Source organism: Tachypleus tridentatus, chromosome 9 (genome assembly GCF_004210375.1).
Source record: "Tachypleus tridentatus isolate NWPU-2018 chromosome 9, ASM421037v1, whole genome shotgun sequence".
In the NCBI taxonomy this organism is placed as follows: domain Eukaryota; kingdom Metazoa; phylum Arthropoda; class Merostomata; order Xiphosura; family Limulidae; genus Tachypleus; species Tachypleus tridentatus.
The window spans coordinates 86,791,512-86,812,808 of NC_134833.1; the positions used below are offsets into that span (position 1 = coordinate 86,791,512).

Here is a 21,297-nt window from a genome sequence, read left to right on the forward strand (position 1 = left end):
CATTTTGAAACAAGCAGCATTGTGTATACCCATAGCTACATGGTGGAAATCATTACACCCGAATATCACATTACTTACCTGAATTAATCTGGCAAAATTTGTTTTACAAGTGGTATTTTCTTTATGTATTGTTGTTTAACAAAATGCTTGTAGGATGATTTTAAAATGTTCTTATTAGTGCAGTTTTGATCATTTAAAGGTGCAAATATTTCAAAGAACCTGAACCCATTACATTAAAAATATTTTGTGCCCTCAACAGAGCTGTTGCTTGTGACAAACTTCCATAATAACTGTAGGGTAACTCAAGTATACATTTATGAGCTTACAGGTTACTGTTCAGCCTAGAATAAAAACTACTAATAAAAAATCATATATTTATTTTAATTTATGTGTACTAGATAATTTTAATAATCAAGAGGCAGCTTTCTTTTTAAAATTATGTCCTTACAGTCCAAAACAAACATTCCACACTAAAATTAGATGTATTTTAGGTGGTTGGATGGACACTTCAGACATCAAGTAGTAATCTTGTTTTCATCATATTTTGAAACCCAACATAACCTTTGCAGTTGTTTGCAAAGTCATGAAAATCAAAACTTAGCTAACATAACCTCAAAGAAATTTAAAAGGGGGGAATAGTTTATACGTGTTAACAGGCAACATTGAAAGGATTTTGCACACTGAAATTAATAGTTAGTACTACAACTGACAACTGCAAAGGGACAAAAGGCACTATTCATCAATACTGTGTAAAAAAAACCCAGAAGAGAACTGCAACTAGAATATTTTATACCAAGTAAAGATGTATTTTGATGAATTAAAAAGTTTCAAAAGTTACGTAGTTTTTGTTCAAATGCTGAAAACATATAAATGTATATATATGGAACGTTATATATTTCAAACCTGGAAATGATTTTTTTTCTGTGTTTCAAATTTGTTACGAACTATTCGGTGGAGTTTCACAGTTTTAAAATATAGATTAGATAAAGTATATTTTAAAAGTATGGATATGTTTAATAAAGAGAAGAAAACTTGCACTCTATAAATTGTAATTTTACTTTCATTACTATTATGCCAGTATAAGTGTGTATCTGTGTGTGAAAGACATCGCTTCCCCTAATCACTCTGCTAAATGACTGAGACAAGTATTATTTTCATATCAACATTTCTCAGGGGTTCATATAATGTAATTAAAAATAAAAGATTAAATGTTAAAAGGTAACTAACATTTTATGTATTTCATCACAAATTTTTATGCATTCAAATAACTGGTATTGTTAGAAACAAGTTAACTTTTGTACACATTAAACTTATTGTTTGATTTAATATTTATCAAGTACCTATTATTCAGTTGAAAGATATTTGAATAAAATGCAATATGTACTGATTGTTACTGAATTAGATAACCGAGTGGGCAGGTGCAAAAAAACATTTCTTGTTCCTCTTACTTTCTTTGTTTAGGGCACTATAATGAGCAATTGGGTGAGCAGGTGTAAGAAACAATTTCTTATTTCTCGTATGTTCTTTCATTACGATTTACTGTTCCACAACTTTAAATTAACCAAAAAACAATGTAAGACAAAGGAATGGGAAAGTATTCACACTGTAAATGTATTGTGTTTGTAACATATTTCAAATCATGTAGAACCTTACAGATTATCATTTTAAATAAATTATTCATATGAACACAGTAAAATAAAGTATCCAGAAAAATATGGTAATTCATATGCATAAGAACATTTTCATCACACGACTTCAGAATAAATGTACAATGTACAGTAAATGCAACTAACAAGAGGAACCTACACAAATTTATCAAGGTTAAGACAAGCAATGTAAACAATGGAATGAAAGTACAATGGGTTTACTTCATGGACATGTATAAAAATATGAGTAAATATTTAAAGGCAGTTAAAATCAGGTAGAATGATAATGTGATCTGATTTGTGAGACAGTGATCACACAAACAGAACACTGTAAGGATGAACAGCTTTTATTATTAAAGGAAGCACTTTACCCCATTGACTGTAGCTTAAAAATCAACTACATTTTCTAAAAAAAAAGTTTTAGTTCTTACCCTTGTTCATATTTATATTTCTACATTAATTTGGTATGATCAACAGCATCTGCAGTATGAAATAATTATGAATCCTTTTACTATCATGATTGAACTGTGAAGAATTTATTAAAGTTTTTACCACTGAGGTATGAAATAAATACAAATTAGAAAAAAATAAAAATGTCTTATCAGGGTTGTCTATTCACAATTAAGAGAAACAAGTGCAAAAAGAATCTCAGGTAGATGTTTCTTCTTCAGAGCAAGTAGGAATACTGCTGACTGGAATACGTCTGTACACTGTACATAGTTAAAAAAAACATTTCTACCTGTTATCAATGAACATGCTGGCTCTGTTCATCACTTGAAACAGCAGCTTAATATGTAAACCTGCACTATTACAATGATTTTGGGCTACTGAACACTACGAACTTCTGTACAAGATGATTTAGATTTCATGGAGGTTTAGAGCAATCAGTCAAATCAAGAAAACTACAAGGTTAATTATCTACACAATAACACACATCCATGTTTTTTTTTTTTTTTTCAGTTTTCTACAGACTTGGGTCCCATGTCGTGCAGGAACTATTAACACAAAAACAGACAGACATCTATGATATTTTCTACAAAATTCCTTAAAACTCCCAGACAGACACTGGTCTATACAAGTTGTGCAGAAACTTAAAATACATTATAATCAGGATTAAATGATACATTTTAATAAAAATTAACCACTGCAAGACGTTTGTAAAAATAAAATAAAACACAAACTTGTCTTGTACCTGTCAGAACATAAATTACTTTCTTAATATTAAAAAGTAGCCTTATTTCCGAGTTAGAAAAGAGTATAAAATGTTAAAACTATTAAATATCTTTTCACATAAACTAAGCTCATTTAATGAGGGTATAAATTAAATAAAGTAATTCTGGCAGCCCAGATTTCAGATGCATCATGCAATATACATAATTCCATTTTAAATAACTGTCCCTTTGTTTTTTTTTCTTGTTTCATGTGTCTTGCTTTTTATATCTCTCATCAAATGTCACTTTAGACAAAAACTTTGGCTAATGCATCAGCCCCTGCACTAGCTATATAAGGTTTGGATGCATGAAAAGCAACATCATATATGGCTTCATCAAATTTTTTTCGATGTGATGTTATCTCTTGTACACACGTCTTGCTGTCCATGTTCCACAGTCTAATAGAACAGTCATGACCTACAGAGTAATTAAAACAGTTACAATGTAAGAAAACAATGCATCATTTTTTTTCACCCTAAGGTAAATGTAGATTACACATCTATCTAAGCAAAGTGCTCACAAAACATAATTGAAACTGATTAGTTTGAACCACATAACCCACACTTAATCTCAGAAACGTTTATTTTGAAGATCTGTTTAAAAAGTGCCACTAAAGAGTTTCTAGTAATTGAACAAAGGAGAGTTTCACCTTAAAAAAAACAACTTATTTGCTTCAATAAACAGTTCAAAAATTTAATGAGAAACTTAAAAATTGCATACATTAAAAGTTTTACAAAGAGCAAGTAATATCAAGCCATTGCATATGAAATGGCAGATTTTCATGCACAACTTTGAAACTTGATTTTTAGTGACTGGGAGTAGCATTACAGTAAATTTCTCAGTATAATATAGTATAAAGTGTGGTTTGTTTCAAGCTCACTTTCAGATACTAAACCATATTTATATTGATTTTTGTCATGGATAAAAACTAACATTTGTGTAATTATCTTGTTCATATTGAAGTTTGGTCAAAACGAGATGACAGAAGCTTGTGATATCAATCATGCTTCATAATGGCACAGCTAACAGGCACACAGCACAGTACTAGTTTAGAAGATTTCACTCTGGTGACACAAGCCTTGAATACGAGTCTTGGGATCACCATCAGATAGCCATTAACGGGGAAGAACTGAAAGCTTTACTTCAATCAGATATCAAACAAACCATGAGAGAACTTGCCAAAAAACTTAATGTCCATTATTAAACAGTTTATCAACATCTTGAAGCAATTAGTAAGATGATAAAAACTCATTAAATGAATACACAAACCGACTGGAAACCATTAAACAATATGAGTTGAAATTTGTTCCTCACTCCTTACCCACAAGAAAGGAGACCTGTTTCTCAACAGAATTATCATCTGTGATGACAAATGGATTCTTTATGACAATTAATGACTGTCCAGAAAATAGCTTGACTATGAATAAGCACCAAAACCAGTTCTTCACCCTAAAAAACTTGTGATCAGTATTTAGTGGTTGTCAGCAGGTGTGATCTCATTTATTCTTAAACACAGGAGAAACAAATCACAACAGAGAAATATTGCTGTAAACTGGAAATTATGTGCATTGACAAAATCCAGCAACAGTCAACTGTGGTGGACCAACACTGCTTCATGACAGTGCTTAACCTCATTTCTCACACATTACTGTCTGAAAACTAAATGAGCTTCAGTACAAAACTTTATTTCATCCATCATATTGACCAGATCTTTCTTCTACAGATTATCACTTTTTTTAGACATTTGGCTATTTTGTTTAAAGGAAAAAACTTTTGAAAACCAAAGATAAATTACAAGTGCCTTTGAAGGCTTCATTTTATCAAAGGATGTTCAAATGGTATTTATAAATTTACAACCTGTTGGCAGAAGTATATTTAGTCTAAATTTGCTTATTTTAATTAAATAAACAAAAAATGTATTTGTTTCACATTTTCCTTTAAAAATCCAACATCTCATATACAACAGCATGATACAACTTTACTGAAAATAAATTTGAATTTTTAAAAATGTTTTGCATAATCTTGACTAAAAATATTTCTAAACTAAGTTAAGATTAAATAACAAGACAAAAACTTGCAAAATATAGTAAGATAAATACAGTAAAGGATAAAAAAGAATATCTAAAACAAATGAGAAAAATTACAAATTAATTTTGATTTAAAAAATTTTTATTTGTCAACAGAAATGGAGAAACTACCCATCTTAGCATTGTACAATTGCTAATCTTAAGGTGTAAGATACACATTGTGTTTTTTAACTACAGTAATGTCCATTAAATGTGTAGTTTAGAAGGAACAAAAGTGTTATATTAAAATATAAGAGACCTAGGTAAATCTCCTAAATGCAACAAAATTAGGATAACTTACTTCCAGACAGTAAGTAGAGTCCATTTGGATCTATTGCTAGGCTTGTAACTGCATCCAGATGAGCTACCATTGAGTGGATTAGTTTTCCTGGAGAAACATAGGTTTTGTATTATAAAAAAATGTAAACAGTCAGTTTGTGTATCAAAGTATTTCTGATACTACAACAAATCCCAATAGTTTCAAACCCTTGCTTATTTAATGTAGGATGCATAAGTCAGTCAGTTACTTAAATATAAATCAATGTTATTCAGCTGTAATATAACCTAAATGATAATTTCAAAAAACAACAAAAAACATTACATTAAGACAATTTTGAATGTGTAAATCAGCAAGTCACAGTACAATCAAAGCTGATATAAAGCCATGGCAGAACAGCAGCATGTATTACAACTACATTTTCACATTATGTGGTATTTCACAGATATTGTGATGGTACTGAAAATTACTTGCTTTTAACCCTCTTGCCTCTGGTATCCTTCAGTGTGTGTTACACAAAGTTTTAGTGTCTTACATTTAAAATTTTCTTAAATTACTTTTTATATTATACCAATTAGTATGGTATAAAATCTTATCTAATAATCCATACTTAAATATAGTAGTACAGAAGTTTGAAATTATTTCTACAAGGCAATACTTAAAAAAACAACAACAAAATTCTCAGTGTGACTTCTCTAGGAATCTTCTCTATTTTATCCACCACCCCTTGAAAAAGTATGAAATTAAATGTAAATTATTCATTACAAAGTTGCCATTACTGAAATAAATAATAATTTTTAGTCTTCAACTTTGTTTGGTTACAGAGCTACGAAATAGAAAATCAAACACCTTCTGCTACACCCACTTCTCACATCCTTTCTTTCAGGATTTATTAATAGTTCTTCCTTATATTTAATATTACATTAATAATAATTAATAAATGTCAAGATTTACATCTATCAAATGACATTGTGTAACTTTGGTTCTGATGGGAATCACAATAGTTACTCTGATGAATTTATAATGAGTCTGGTCACAGAATGCCAGAAAAATTGCTTGTTAGATGAAATTGTTTGCTTGTTGCATATTATTAGTCTACATTCTTTGCTGTATTGTTTAATTAAATAAAAATTCAGTGCAATACCACCATTAATATAAAAAAACAGGCTTAAATGTCCTTGACAATCAACAGCAGGAAAAATGAAGACAAGTACTTTTTCATATTTCTTCTTTATCTATTATTACAAAAGTAACTAGGATGTAAAAATAAGGATCTTTTTAGATTAGTTACAAGAAATAATCACAACACTATAATATAAACATTTCATGAGGCACACATCCAACCAGCTTGTGGGTAATGTAATTTAATAGCATAATGCGAATCGCATATGCTTTAAGTGATTTACAACTTATAATGGTTTGGATGGTAGTTAGACATGGTTCAAGGAGCAATAAAATAATATTTAATTATAAATAGATGTATATTGTTATGAATTTAAAGCTACTTAAGACAAAAGAAGGATAATTTAGAAGTATTTTGATTTTTTTGTTTTTGGTGGTCACAAGATCAGTCAAATTGACCAGTCCCGTATTCAGATATTGTGGGAAAAAATATGATTTTTACATTTTAATTACTTTTATAATAAGAAATAAAGAATATACAACAAAAACAAGAAATATGGCACCAACCTTGTATCTTCTATTTTTTTACTGCCAACTGTAAATAAAAGTTAAGACTACTTTTTTTTTAGTTGTTGCACAGTAGCTCATAGAATGGCTCCAAGTTTTTAGCTCATAGCTCTATCACCTCTTGACTGATTTGAAATCTAATCACAGTTTTAAACTAACAAGATTAAACACCTTTACAAGCCTTACCCTCAAACTGAAATTATTTTAGGCAGGATTAGAGATCCTGATGAGTAATAAAATTTAATCAGGTACAATTATGCCTCTTTTTTTTTATTGCTGGCACACAAGAATGCAGCTAATATAAAGGAAAAATGGTCTCACAAGTGTTTACTCTAGCCCTGTTTAAAGAACTTTAAGAGCCATGGCTATTTAGGATTCTCTCGTTTTTTATACTAATAGTACCAGTATACTAAATTTTTATTTAATCAAATAATGCACCTTAGAACACAGAATAATAGCATGCACAAAGCAATGTGCTATAACTATCATAATCTAGTTGATTTTCTAATTATAATAAAAATATTTAAAACTTCAGCTAAACTCGTTGTAAATACATGAAAAATTTTCAAACTGGAAGCAAAACAGACAATATTCTGTAGAGAAAACAACCAAATGTAACGTTATTTAATGGACTAAAGCTTTGGCTTTCTATTGGTTATAAATAATTAAGTATAACATGTTAGAGAACTACTGGCAATTTGTGACAGAAAAGATTCAGGAGATAGACATAGCAAGTAGGTTTGATGTTATATTCTTTCTATACAGAAAATATATTTCTAAGTACTTCCTTTTACATAAATAGCTATTCTCATTCTGTGCTGCCCTCTATGTGCTAAAACATTTATGCCACAAGCCTTAGGCTCTCACTTACCTTAAAATCAATGGGTTTCAGTGTATGTAGCATATAAATTATCTTGTAATAACCCTCCACCAATAAGAGTGCGACACAAGCTCCCAATATGCAACTTTCGAACTATTACTTTGAGTTTTGGCAGAAAATATAAGCATCAGTTTTCAATGAGGAAGAAAGGTGGGAAGTGTTAAAGGACCAATCAGAAATATACTCTTCAAAAAAAGAAACGCAAAAGGCAAAATATGAGACAAATTGTTAACAAGTTTATTCCGGGTAGTTCTGTATGACATGTGTGAAACTTTGCACATTCATTGCTGAACATCCAAAGTCTGCAAAGGCGAAGTCCACGCTCACTAGGTGAAATTTAACGTCACTCAATGTCAATAATGAGTATGCCCCCCATGAGCATCAATAACTGCTTGGCATCTCCTGCCCATGGAAGCGATGAGATGATGAATCACATCCTGTGGAATAGCTGTCCACTCAGCCTGCAAAGCTGCATGATGGGTTGCACATGAGGCCTAAGAATCTCGTAGACGCATCGTTGAGCCGTAAGATTCCCTCGAATGTGCAAAAAGTCTGTTCTGACATTGCAGGCAATGGCAGCCCACATCATGACGCTGCCACTACCATATCTGTCAACATCCTGCACACAGTTTGCTGCAAAACGTTCACCTCGGTGACGGTAAACACGGGTCCTTCCATCCTGCCTACGAAGCATAAAACACGATTCATTGCTAACCAAACATGTCTCCATCGTCGATGAGGCCATACCCGACGTGCCCGAGTCCACTGCAGCTGTGCTTAACGATGTTGCTGGGTGAGGATGACGCCTCTGAATGGACGTCGAGGTCGGATTACTGCATCTCGTAGATGGTTGCGTACGGTATGAACGGAAATCCTATGCAGCCCTGGTATGGTTGAGGCAGTAGACGTCACAATGGTGGTCCTATCCTGAAGGTGACGTAACCGGATGTTGCAATCTTGTGTGGGCATGGTCACACGAGGTCTGCCAGATCGTGGACAGTCACGAGTTGATCCATGTTGTTGATGACGATTCCATAGCCTTGTGATGGTGCTTGGGTGGACATTCACAGCTCTGGCAACATTTTATCGAGATTCGCCTGCTTCCAATGGCATTGTTGCGTTGTGCTTCAGTCAGTCTTGGCGTAACTGTATTGCGTGTCGGTGGCTTAACACTGAGCTATGGAAACCGAGAACCCGTCACTTTTATAGGGATTTTGCACATGTTGCACTTGCAGAACATGCAGATCTCTCATATTTATTGGACATGCATGCGTTTTGGCGAAAAATCAGATATTTTCCTCCGTTTTCAAAGTGCACAACTTTTATTGTCATTTTGGTCTGACAATCAGTGCCTTAATGCTTGTAACATCACATACTCTGAGCTTGTAACGTTATTACATATATTTCTCTTTAAAATAACAAACAAATCCCTTTTGCATTTCTTGTTTTGAAGAGTATATATTTTCAGTATAAGAAAATTATAACTTCCACTACAAAACATTACCTCCTCTCACATAAATAACTAGAATCCCACACTGAAGAGGTGAAAGAACGGGTATGAAAGAAAAACAAAGCAGCATTCCTTGAAAGCATCCATAGAACACCCTAAAAGGACAGATCCTCACAAGAGAAGATCATATGTGATAGACCACACTACTTCAGGGCCAGGTATACTCTTCACTCAGTGTGGAAAAAGATGTCACAGACATGGGCAGAAAATGAAGAGAACCATAGTAGGAAAGGGATCTGAACCACAATGTATCAGAAACTCAACTAATATGGGTGAAAGTAAAAAGAAATGCATCCAAATTCCATGATGCTGGGAACCAACATCCATATGGGGTAGGATTAAGATCATACTGTAAGTCAACTACAATCCAAAACCCAGTCACCAGGAACCAACATCCATATAGGAATAGGAAAGAGGATCATCCCTTTTTTGTGTTCATTGATTTTAGGGTTTGAGATTCCCTCTGGTCTGCTGAACGTAAGGAATCTCAAATCCTATAATCAATGAACACAACACTTGACAACTATGCGAGAAACTGATTCACTGATATAGCAACCTCACATCTGGATGATCAATATCATAAAGATGCCTGTGTAATGTAAACTATCTTACTCAAAACAAACCTGACAAGAACTGCCCCTTGCACATTAAAATCCTTGGTAGTATAAAATTATCAAAGGATAGCTTAAGAAAAAGAACCATATTAATTTGCAAGTACAATAATCATGACTCATTACACAGAGGGAGGAACAAGAGTGACTGAGTGAGGAAACACAGACACTTGTTGTACATGTTTGAGAACTTATTCTGCTTGGTTCCACTTTGAATCCAAAACTGAGTTACTGGAAACGAACATCCATGTGAAGGAAGGATGAAGGATCTTAACTGAAGGAGTAATACTGCAATTTTGACAGCTTACTCCAAAGCTACTAACTTTTGGACATTTTGTCATCTACACAAGCAGAACACCAACACCCTACTCTTTATTGAATGGTGTTGTCATTATATGTATAGTTTGTCATTGTCATATTCAGGAGGATGCCTCCATGGTCTACCACCACAGTGGCTTGGAACTGGGAAACTGTAAATACTTTCCTACTACACTGGAAGAAAATGGGGTGCAGAGTCTGGAGGAATGTAGAAATCCGAGGCAATGCAAAAGGAAACCACAAAATCTCATTTTGAAAAGCAAACCATATCTCATTTGTTCAATTTAAGGCATGGCAGAAATGGACAGCTATCCTCTTCTGCTTTACTCATGAAGTACATGGATGATTTTAGTCCAGGATGGACACATCAATGAAGCAGATCTAACACTAGGAAACGAACGAGCTATCTTATGGAACACCCCATTTAAAAAGTGTGCATTTAGTGACCATGGAAAGTATAATTGTTATGTAATCAATGCCTTACAGTGCAAACTTAACTAGTTTAAATATACTTGGACTAGCACCATTTGCCACAAAGCAGGATCCATAATGAAAAGAAGGAATATGCCCCCGAAAAATAAGAGGAATATATACAAAAAGGTATCTTACTCAGTCACAGTCTCACTGAAAGGTGCATAATGACAATGGCACCCAAACAAGGATGAAATAGCTCCCCAAAGCAGAGAATGGGAGATGAACAAGAGGTGTAGTCTTAGTGCTTGACAGACAAAGCACTTAAAATGGATGACAGGGCTGATATGCAGGAAAAAGGGAAAGTGCATGACTGCAGTAAAAACACCAAGAACTGATGACAGAAAGGAGACAAGGAATAAAACAGCAACTGAATCACAATCAGAAATTAATGGGCAAGAGAGAAAGGGGTAGGAAACATAGGCAAAGGAATGAAACTGTGGGAAACAAATACAATGGAAAGAAGCCTTGAAAGCAGTGAAGCAACCCATAGCATGTATTGGACAGATAAGGTTGTCTGCATCTGACTGAAAATAAATGTAGAAGATGGCAAGAAATGAAAAATTTTAAAAGAATATATAGCACATTAGCCCTCAAAATATAAGTTAACAAAAATGATCCAGGACAAATGAATATAATGAGCTGAAATAGCCAAGAAAATCAGAACTACGTCAGCTAGGAAGGATCAGTCTGAAAGTCAGAGTGTAATGGATGAAAATTGTAAGAAGACTGATGGAATGAGAGAAAACTAGAGTTTTAAACTTTTAATTTAGTTTCAGTGTACTGATGGCCAAAGCAAGTGGATGATAACCCAAGAGACCAAAAACAAGAGGTAACTTGGAGTCAATAAAATATTAAAAAATTTCTCATGTAGGAATACCTCCACAGGAGGCAAAGCCACAAAAGATTTGAGGATTGAGAGGCTACTATTTAGGAGAAAGTGCACCAGGAATGGAAAGCAACAAGGGCAAAAGAACCTGGAACACAACACTCCAGAAAATGTGTTGAATGTGAGAGTTCAAAAAGGGAATAAAAATGAGAAAGTGAGTGAACTGGACATGTTGGACAAGTGGAATTGCTGGGGTATTTAGGTGATAAGACTTGAGAGTCAAGGCCCAACAAAGGCAGCTCACTGGATGATCAGTTGTCCAACAAAATAAAGCTGATAATTCCCCAGTTGAGTACTACCACATGAAGCCTGTGTATATGTGTTAATAGAACAAATAACTTCCCACGTGCTAACTTAGAATTCCTAATTCAAAATTAATAACCAAACACAGCTGTGTTGACAGAAACAAAGTTTTTATAATGAAGCAATAAGTTTTGTAAGTGGATAGAGAAATATAATTTTACTTTAGAAGAACTCAACAAGTTACAGATATTGCTATTGTATAATAAATAGAAAAACTGAGAGAAATGGATACAAACATATATATAAAACAAACACTTAGAGACCAGAAACTAAATGTTACAACATGAGTATTGCCAAACAAGTGATAGTTCAGCAAATGAAATAGGAGGAGTCATGTATGTGTCACACTTATTGATAGGGTTGTTGCATGATAATTTAAATGCTAGATGGATTTGAACCAGTTAACTGGAAGGTATATGGCATGTAAAATTTATTTAAAATTGAGAGGGCAGAACTGAAAGAGAATAGTTATTTATGGAAGAAGAGGTGAAGTAACATATTGGAATTTCTAGTTTATAGTTCTGCAAGCAAAAGATTTAAGACAATAAAATTTACTTTGAGTAATATCTACATTATAAGTAACTGACATTAAATTCCACACTTTTGACAGAACTGGGAAATACATCAGAGAGAGAAGACCCAGAGAAGAAGTGTCACAATTCTCATACTGTGGGAGATTGAGAATTTTTCAAAAGATTTCCTTATAAAATTAAGAACTTGTATCTTATATAATATTAAAAGTTGATTTATTAACTACATCTTGATGCCAAATTTATACATATACAATAATAATAAAGTAGTTCAATTAAGTTTTGAATGTAGCTCTTTAAAATGTCACAACATGCATTCTGACATACTAATCAGTGATGACAAGAAAACCCACTTGTAGAGAAATATACATGTAAAAACAGCCAGTTTGGGTTGAGAAAATTTTTATGTAGAAGAGCGAACAACGTTTGACCTTCTTCAGTCATCATCAGGTTCACAAAGAAAGAAATAGGTAACTGACCAATAGCTGACCACATGTTTGAAGGGGGTTATGTAACTGAGTGTAGGAATGTAGAGGACGTGCTTAGATGTTTGATCATCCAGCAAGCTGCTTTTGTTGGGCCTTGACTCAAATCTTATCACCTAAATCAAACATCTAAGCATGTCCTCTACATTCCTACACTCAGTTACATAACCCCCTTCAAACATGTGGTCAGCTATCGGTCAGTTACCTATTTCTTTCTTTGTGAACTTGACGATGACCGAAGAAGGCCAAAATGTTATTTGCTCCTCTATATGAAAGCTTTCTCATCCCAAACCAGCCGTTTTTACATATACATTTTGACATACTGACAGTGAAAGGGTTAATACACAAAATCAAAAAATCAAACACCTTTACGGTTTTCATCTTTTCTTAAGTCTTAAACAAATCAAGCTTAAAAAATACCTTATAAAATTATTAATAAAAAATATGAAGAGATTGTTTTCAAAATACATTTACCTGTTGTATTGTCAAAAAATCGAATATGCCTGTCTTCATGTGCTGTGACTGTCAGTGGTAAAGTTGGATGACTAACAACTTTGTTTATCTGCTTGTTAAGTGGAGCAACATCTAAACAAAGGAATAATACTGTCATTGAACTTCCAGTGGTAAAATATTTCATAGTTCCATAAGTTACATCTTCTACTATTAAAATGTTGTATGTAAATAATGTTATCTTACTAATTTCATGAAAACTTGAGATACATCACTGAAACTCATAAATTCTTTTCTTTATAACTCAGAACTAGCAGAATCAAACTTTTTCTCGTAACAAATTTCAAAATATCCCGATCCACTGGCTTTATTAAACGAATAATACATTACTACATAGACAGTACTAACTTGTATCAACTTTCTTTCACTAGTCTGGAAAATCCCATTGTACTCATACAATTTGAATACTCATGTGAATTGATTTGTTACAAAAAGATTTGTAAAAGCATGACATTCAAGTTGTATACGTTGTTATCATCATGTCAAAACCTGAGAGCCTATTTTTGTCATGAATTGTGTTTAATATGAAAATTATTTCTAGAATATGGTGTTCTGTATTCTGTGAATCCTATCAACACAGGTCATGGATCAAAGACCATGTTCAAGTTAGTTTACTCGCATTCAAAATTTCATTCAAGAACTATTTTATGAATCTATGTGGATGAATTTGGTATCAAACTGATGATTATAATTCTCATTTCTGTAATATAGTTAATTTCTTATGTTAAAGGTAAATATAAAAGATGCACCTAAATATCAATTTTTGGGTGCTGCATGGGATGCTGAATGCAGCATTGATTCATATTTGATGTTTGCGACGTCCAAAGTCAATAGCTCCTTGTATATTAAGAATTCAATATACCAATATTGATAGGACAGAATATAGATAAAAACCTTCTACATTTCGTATTTGCTATGATATGACTTATGTACTGAATCAAACACAGTGGTCCTGCTCTCCTCTTTCCACTTCAGAAATGCTCCCTTATATACACTTGCTTCTGACAATGATGTGAATAACCAACTGAAAATTCAAAATAACCCTTTTGTGGCTTTCTCAGCCATTTTAAAATATTATAAGGTTAGCTCGTTCTTTCAAAACAATATTTCAAGGTTTCTGGTTGAGTCTTTTGTCCGCTTGACATTTCATATTCTTTTTAGACCCGAATACAACTTAGTTATTGAGCTTGACAAATTATAGTGAAAATCTATGGTACTGATATAGTAATTTATAAGTTTTTGGTTATTTCAAATTAATATATAAAACCTAAAAGAAATTTCATTTCACATCCTGCAAGTGGAAAATTATAAAAGGTTTAGCAACCTATGGCAAGCAGCAAACAAGTACAAAAATCATAAGATATAAATGTTTGTTGCACATTTTTTTAATCGTTCTATATTTTAAGAAATATAAGCTTAAAACTCTTTTTATAAATAACAGTAACGTATATGTATGTGTGTATAATGTATTATAACTGCAATGTGGCTATTTTACAAAATACTAGTCCATTAAAACACATCCAAGCCAGGTAACATTGCTCAGATGTTTTATGTTCTTGTATGTGGAAATGTGAGTGCATGTGTACCTCACCATTGCAACTTCTGTAATGCTAGCTAGACACAGTTGAAAATGTCAGTATAATAAAAATAAATAAATATAAATGTATAATGTTACAAGATTTAAACTACTTTAGAATAAACGCTTGTGTTTTCATGTGATAGAACACAGCCATTCTAGAATGAAAAAACATAACTTGTATTTATTTTCTAATTTTTATGATGGTTATAAGGCCAATCAAATTGATCAACCCAGCATGGACTTTGGGTATAGAAAATAACAGATAAAATATAAAATTTTATTGAAAAAGAATATGAAATGTAGTTAGGTTATAAAGATTTCACAAACGATATTTGAGATTTATATGCATTAAGAATAGGTTTTTTAATCATGACATGGAGATCACCTTGCACTCGGACTAGTAATGAAAAAGGCTCAACATATTCACAAACAAATATTTGGTGAAAATACTTCATTAAAAAGTCTGATTTTTGTGTACAACATTTACTAAAAGTCTACTAAACTTTGTTAAGGTACAAATACTGTATTAAAAAGTCTGATTTTTGTGTACAACATTTACTAAAAGTCTACTAAACTTTGTTAAGGTACAAATACTGCATTAAAAAGTACTGTATAGATACTTAATGTGGGCAAATGTGTGTAAAAACTCATGTATTTTATACCAAGTTGGTCACAAAAGGGTAAGAACCTTATATGTAATGTCCAATTAGAAATGGTACATTTTCAAAACTTGTTAGTTCACATGGTGTTAATTTTGTAACTTCAAAGCTCTTTACATCTCTGTATATGTAAAACCAGGTGTTTGGACATGATGCTCCCAATCAAACAGAAAAAGCACAAAGAAAAATAATACAATATTAATGGGAAATTATGGGGGTAATAAGAACCTGATGTTAAAATTTCATTCTTTGTAATGATCAACTTTTGTGCCAACAGAATAATAAAACAAGTTTGTTAAGCACAAAGTTACATAATGACGATGGACTAAAAGTACCCTGCACACCATAAGAACTGAAATTAGATTTTTAGCAATACAAGTTTTCAAAAATACTGCTGAGCCACTGTGAGGAAACATAGGTTATGTTTTTTTCTCACAACACATTGCATGATAATTGCAAGGTTGGTTAAAATGACCAAGCCCATATAGGTAAGGTGAATATGAAATACCTTTACCACCTTCCAGATAGAACTTTACCTCTCTATAACTCATTACTTAAAAACTTTTACTGCTTTGAGAAAAATTGCAAGCTTACTATTGGATTATGCACTATATTTCATTCAAACAGAAAACTAAAAATTTGCAAAAAGGTTATCGTAAAACTAATTAACAGTCAGAAGTAAAGAGCACCAAGACAGGAAAAACATCAGCAGTCTTCAAACTAAGAAAAGAAAACTTAAGTAGAACAAAAAAAATGTTTGAACAAAATAATTCAAATATGTTTAAACAAAGGACAGCACAGTGGACTACACAAATCATAACACACACAGCAACATGTTCTGTTCAAAACAAAAACATTTCAGCAGACTGATCAGGACAGTCTGGACAGATTAGAGAAAGCAGATTTTCCTTCTCTGTTTTTACTCTTTGAACCATATCTGAATAAAAATTCTGTAATACAAGCTATAAATCACTTGGTGAACAAATAACACAAGTTATAGAATTAAATGTAATGAGCAAGCTGATTATGAACATACCTCACAGAGAGTTTTTATCATAACTTTCCCAACCTTTGTGGTGCTGCCCCATAGTGGGCTATTTTTAAAATTAAAGAGGGTGATCAGAAAAATGTTAAGAGTTTCAAACTAATATATGTTACAATTAAACTATAAGATTGAATATTACTAACAATTTTCATTTTAGTAAACCATCTTTTTGATCAAAACGTTTCTTTTTTTTTTCTTATAAGGGACATAAACGTCATTATTTGATGAATGGTTCCCTTCAGCTAAAAAGGTTGGAAAACACCTAACTTAATCTAAAATATCCCAATTTTAATTACTTTTAAAACAAAAATAATGAATATACTTAAAAAAACACAAAATTTAGTATTTGCATTTTGCTTTTTTTTTTAATTGCTGGCCCCCTTAAAGTTCTTTCTAGCAATTCTACTAGAAACTAAGTCTACATTTGTTTGAAGTATGTTCTTAAGAACTCAGAATATTCCATGCACAAAGCAATGTCCTATAACTATCTTAATAACATGAACTCAGTTACAGCAACTTTGAATTTGTAGGCAAAATAACAAAATCTTTACTGAGAACAGAATAGTATTACACATTATTTTTCTGCTCATGCCAGCTGACTGCCACATTTGTAAGTAGTAAGTTAAACATAATGTGGCAAATCTAAATCACCTTTAATTTACCACAAAAGTGAGTAGAAAGTCATTATTAGTTTTTAAAGTAATGTTGACAACTGTACGATATACAATACTAATTAGCATAGGAATTATTAATTTATTATCACTACTTTTCCGAGTTACTATTTAATGATTATTTTAAAGTAATTATTTTAATCACAGTTATGGTAAGTTTGGTAATGTAACTTGGTAAGAGTCATACATTGTGTTTGTTATTCATTGTTGTCGAGATTCTACCAATATTGTTGATATCACATTACTCAAACCTACTTTATTTTTTTGAGTCTTCAGCTAATAAGTGGTGTGTGAGCACAAAGTAATAATAATGATAAGAGAGAACTAAAAAAAGCAAAATTCAGTCAGATAACTTGAAATTAGCTGGCATGTTAGTGAACAGCCATAAGAAGCAATATTTTTTAAAATGAGTTTGGCAATTCAATGGAGACAAGGACAATAACCTGTCTTACCAAAGTGTGAAGTAATTGTACCTGACTGTGTGGACTTTGACAAAAAGAAGACAATTATTTGAAGTTCAGGATAAGACTGTGGTAACCCACAAAGTAGCATAAGTGCATTATTCACTGATACCATTATGATAAGAAGAGAAAAAAAGATTGTCTTGTCAAATGAATTCTAAACAAAATGAATCAGCTTGAGTGGACTTTTTACAAGAAAAAAAGAACTATTTAGTGTTTAAGACACAACTGTAATATTTATAACATATACAATTTTTTGTACATAGGTTTATCTTGTTTATTTAAAATCAAGTGGAGTGTTTTCTGGGTATATTTTTAAATTTACTGTCACCAAGTTACAGATACCAACTGTAGAATAATCCTTAACCAATTTTTATGTAAAGAAAATTGTAGAAAGTGTAAAATTTTCATTCAGTTGTGTCATTGATTGTTCTGTATGCTTTGTAATATTCAGTGGTGGTCAATTTGTTGACAGAAAATTTAATTAATCTTTTTTGATTCAATCCGAAATGCCCTTCAATTAACAGGTACCATGCTTAGCCCCTACAATATTTGTTTTTAAATGTTATATTTCATTAATATAGCCATTACCATTGTGATCAACAATTTTAATCCACTTAACAATAACTTTAGCATGCTTCTTGTGCACTATTCCCTCATACTGTTGTACTTCTTTCTTTTCAGTTACTCTAACTTACTACTTTAAGCAGTATGGCTCATAAAATGTATGTTGTGTGCAACTAATGCAGACTTCATAGTATTAGCTACAACAGCTAAAAGATTTACATGGAAAGAACGAACAGAGCATCAGGTAAATTGAAATTTTGTCTTTCTACGGGCAAGAGCAAAACAGAAAATTAATGGCAATTTGTGAAAGAAAAAACATTGGATGTGACAAAATACTGTAGCAATTATGTTTAATACTTTGGTTTCCATATATACCAACAACAACAAAGAAAGTTATAAAAATTACACTGTCTTAGTAAAATCAGTAATTTATATTAAACTCAGGAGATCACATAGGTTTCACTGGAGTGAACAAATATCATGCTACACAGACAAATCGAGACTGCAAATATTGAAACTAAAAACTAGCATTTTGATGCTAAGTTTATACTTTGATAATAGTCTAATCAAATTGTGAATATAACTGTAAAAGGTTTTAACATACATACTTTTATCTATTAGTAGCATGTGAATTAATATAACATTCAAACCTCTGTACGTTTCAATTATCATCTTCAGTGTTCAGTACTTGACTGATTTCAGTTCAAAACCAACACCATGACAGAATATACAATTTCAAACACAAGTTGTTTATTAATGCCAATGTATCTGTACTCAAAATAAGTCTGTGAATTAACAATGTCAGTCATATTAAGGTTCTGACAAGTCAAATTTCATGACAAAGTTCATGTGAAGAATCAAAATACTTTTGTCCATCATATCTTTTTACCTTGTATTTTCATAACCTACAGAGCCTCTGAAATGCACATCTACAATTTTTTATTATTCCTGTACACTGTATTCAGTATAAACTGTTGCCAAAATAGCAATGTAAGAGAAAATAAATAGTTGTTTACTACATAAAATACATAATACCTGCTACACGACATTTAGTAAAACATTCTGCATGCAAATTTTGGCCCTTACTCATGGAGTAATCAGAAAATAGAGTGATTTATAGTAGAGTAAACTCTATATCTACACTAACTGAACAATACCAAATCTACATGGAAGAAAAAATATGAAATGTTAGAACTGGTATTCACATAATATGTGTTATTCAGTTAATGTCGATTATAACTTCATTGTAAATAACCTTACACCATATTACTATAATAGGGATTAAATTTGGTTATACAACTTAATAATGCATAAGAAAAGCAATCCTTATAATATTAAACTACTTATCAAAAATTATGTATATATGATAAATCAGCAGATTACTGAAAGCAATGTTATGTTGTTAACCCTTACATTAGTGTGCACAAAGTGCAATACATACCTACAATATGTTTAAGAAACCACATAAACACAGAATATAATAAACAAGAACAAAATGTTCATCTTAGTCTGATTATATAAAGTACATTTTTTCACCTGAATTGTCAATTTCTAATTGAATAACAGGTTTCCCAGTTTCAATGTCGTAGATGAGAGCATTTGATGAAGTGTAAGATGCTACAATTTGTCCTGGGTCACATCGCACAAAATCAACAGATGTGGGATTACCTTCAACTGTAACTAAAATTATGAACAGTACTTTATAACCCCTTGATCTCTTTGTAAGTATTTATTACAAGATTTACTTTTTTTTACTATTACACCACACGTAACTAAACAACACAAATTCTTATTTGTGAACTAACAAAACTAACTTGTTCATTAATGAATTATCCACTTCAAAAAATCTAAACACTGTTTGCCTTTAAAATCCGAACTTCAGTTAGCAGAAAAGATTTGACTTTTTCTCCACATTATTTCTACTCGAGATAGTACAACATTAAATATAGTAAAGTAATAGTGATATTCTACAGAAACTAAATATAAAAAAATATCTAAGCAACTCCATTTACACATTTATAATTTAAGCTTCAGTGTTCTACCATATAATTAACACAAATTTCAGATACTGTTTTGTAGATGGCTAGTTTAATTTCCTATTTAGTTATAAACAATTCCTTAACCCTAAACTTGTTTCTGTAATGTACTAATTATCTCTCTTACACATATCTGATAACAGATACCTACCCAGTTATCACAGATACAGATCTCATTTTTCAAATTTAATTTATGAAGGCAAGTTAGTACTAGTTACTTTCTTTCCCACAAGCAAAAAACATTATTTTTCTCTAAAATTAACAAACTACATCATAATTAACTGTCTCGTGTTAAATGTTGATGAATATGTATACATCGTTTGTTACATTTTCAAATATCAAAACTTGTTTTATTTACGTCTCAATGCTTTTATTTTAACAATTACATAAAAGACAAACTAGTGTATCTATGCCACAAGCATCTTCATCTACAAAAGTATTCAATGCCATACCCCTGATGGATTATCATACTAAAAACAGGATTCTACTACTAAAATTTACATTCTAACACCAAAATCTGGTGAAGCATTAGAAACCAATAGGTTGAAATTTATGTCAATCATGGACAAATTAAAACAGTTGTGAAAAAAATATCTGAAGTTTACATGCTATCTGTTTATCATTAATCCCCCTAATGAGCAAACACTATTGGAACAGTATTTCCAACCACACTGTCAGAAAAACTGCACTTCAGATTAGTACAAGTTTAGCTGGTTGCTCCTTGTGCTAAATGCCTTAGTAACAAATCAAACAAGCTGAAGCTGTGGTCTTGCTGTCTTCATTTCTCAGTATTTAACTTGTGTATCTTGTGAAGCTTAAATGAGATTTACAAAACTGGCACCACACCAGAAAGTGAAATAACCCTTTTCATCATAATTCTAGT

General features: G+C 31.9%; 1 protein-coding gene across 3 annotated transcripts in view; it reads right to left on the reverse strand.

Moving 5' to 3' along the window:
• Positions 1-1,976: 1,976 nt before the first annotated feature.
• The window catches only part of Cka (Connector of kinase to AP-1), a 62,034-nt gene continuing 42,713 nt past the window's right edge, over positions 1,977-21,297 (reverse strand). For all 3 annotated transcript variants that reach the window (XM_076455525.1, XM_076455524.1, XM_076455526.1), the window contains 4 exons: positions 19,915-20,058; positions 13,361-13,471; positions 5,225-5,311; positions 1,977-3,274 (listed from right to left, as the gene is read on the reverse strand). In XM_076455525.1, coding sequence (XP_076311640.1) covers positions 3,105-3,274; positions 5,225-5,311; positions 13,361-13,471; positions 19,915-20,058 — 512 coding nt within the window. In that variant the 3' untranslated portion in view covers positions 1,977-3,104. The remainder of the gene's footprint in view (positions 3,275-5,224; positions 5,312-13,360; positions 13,472-19,914; positions 20,059-21,297) is intronic.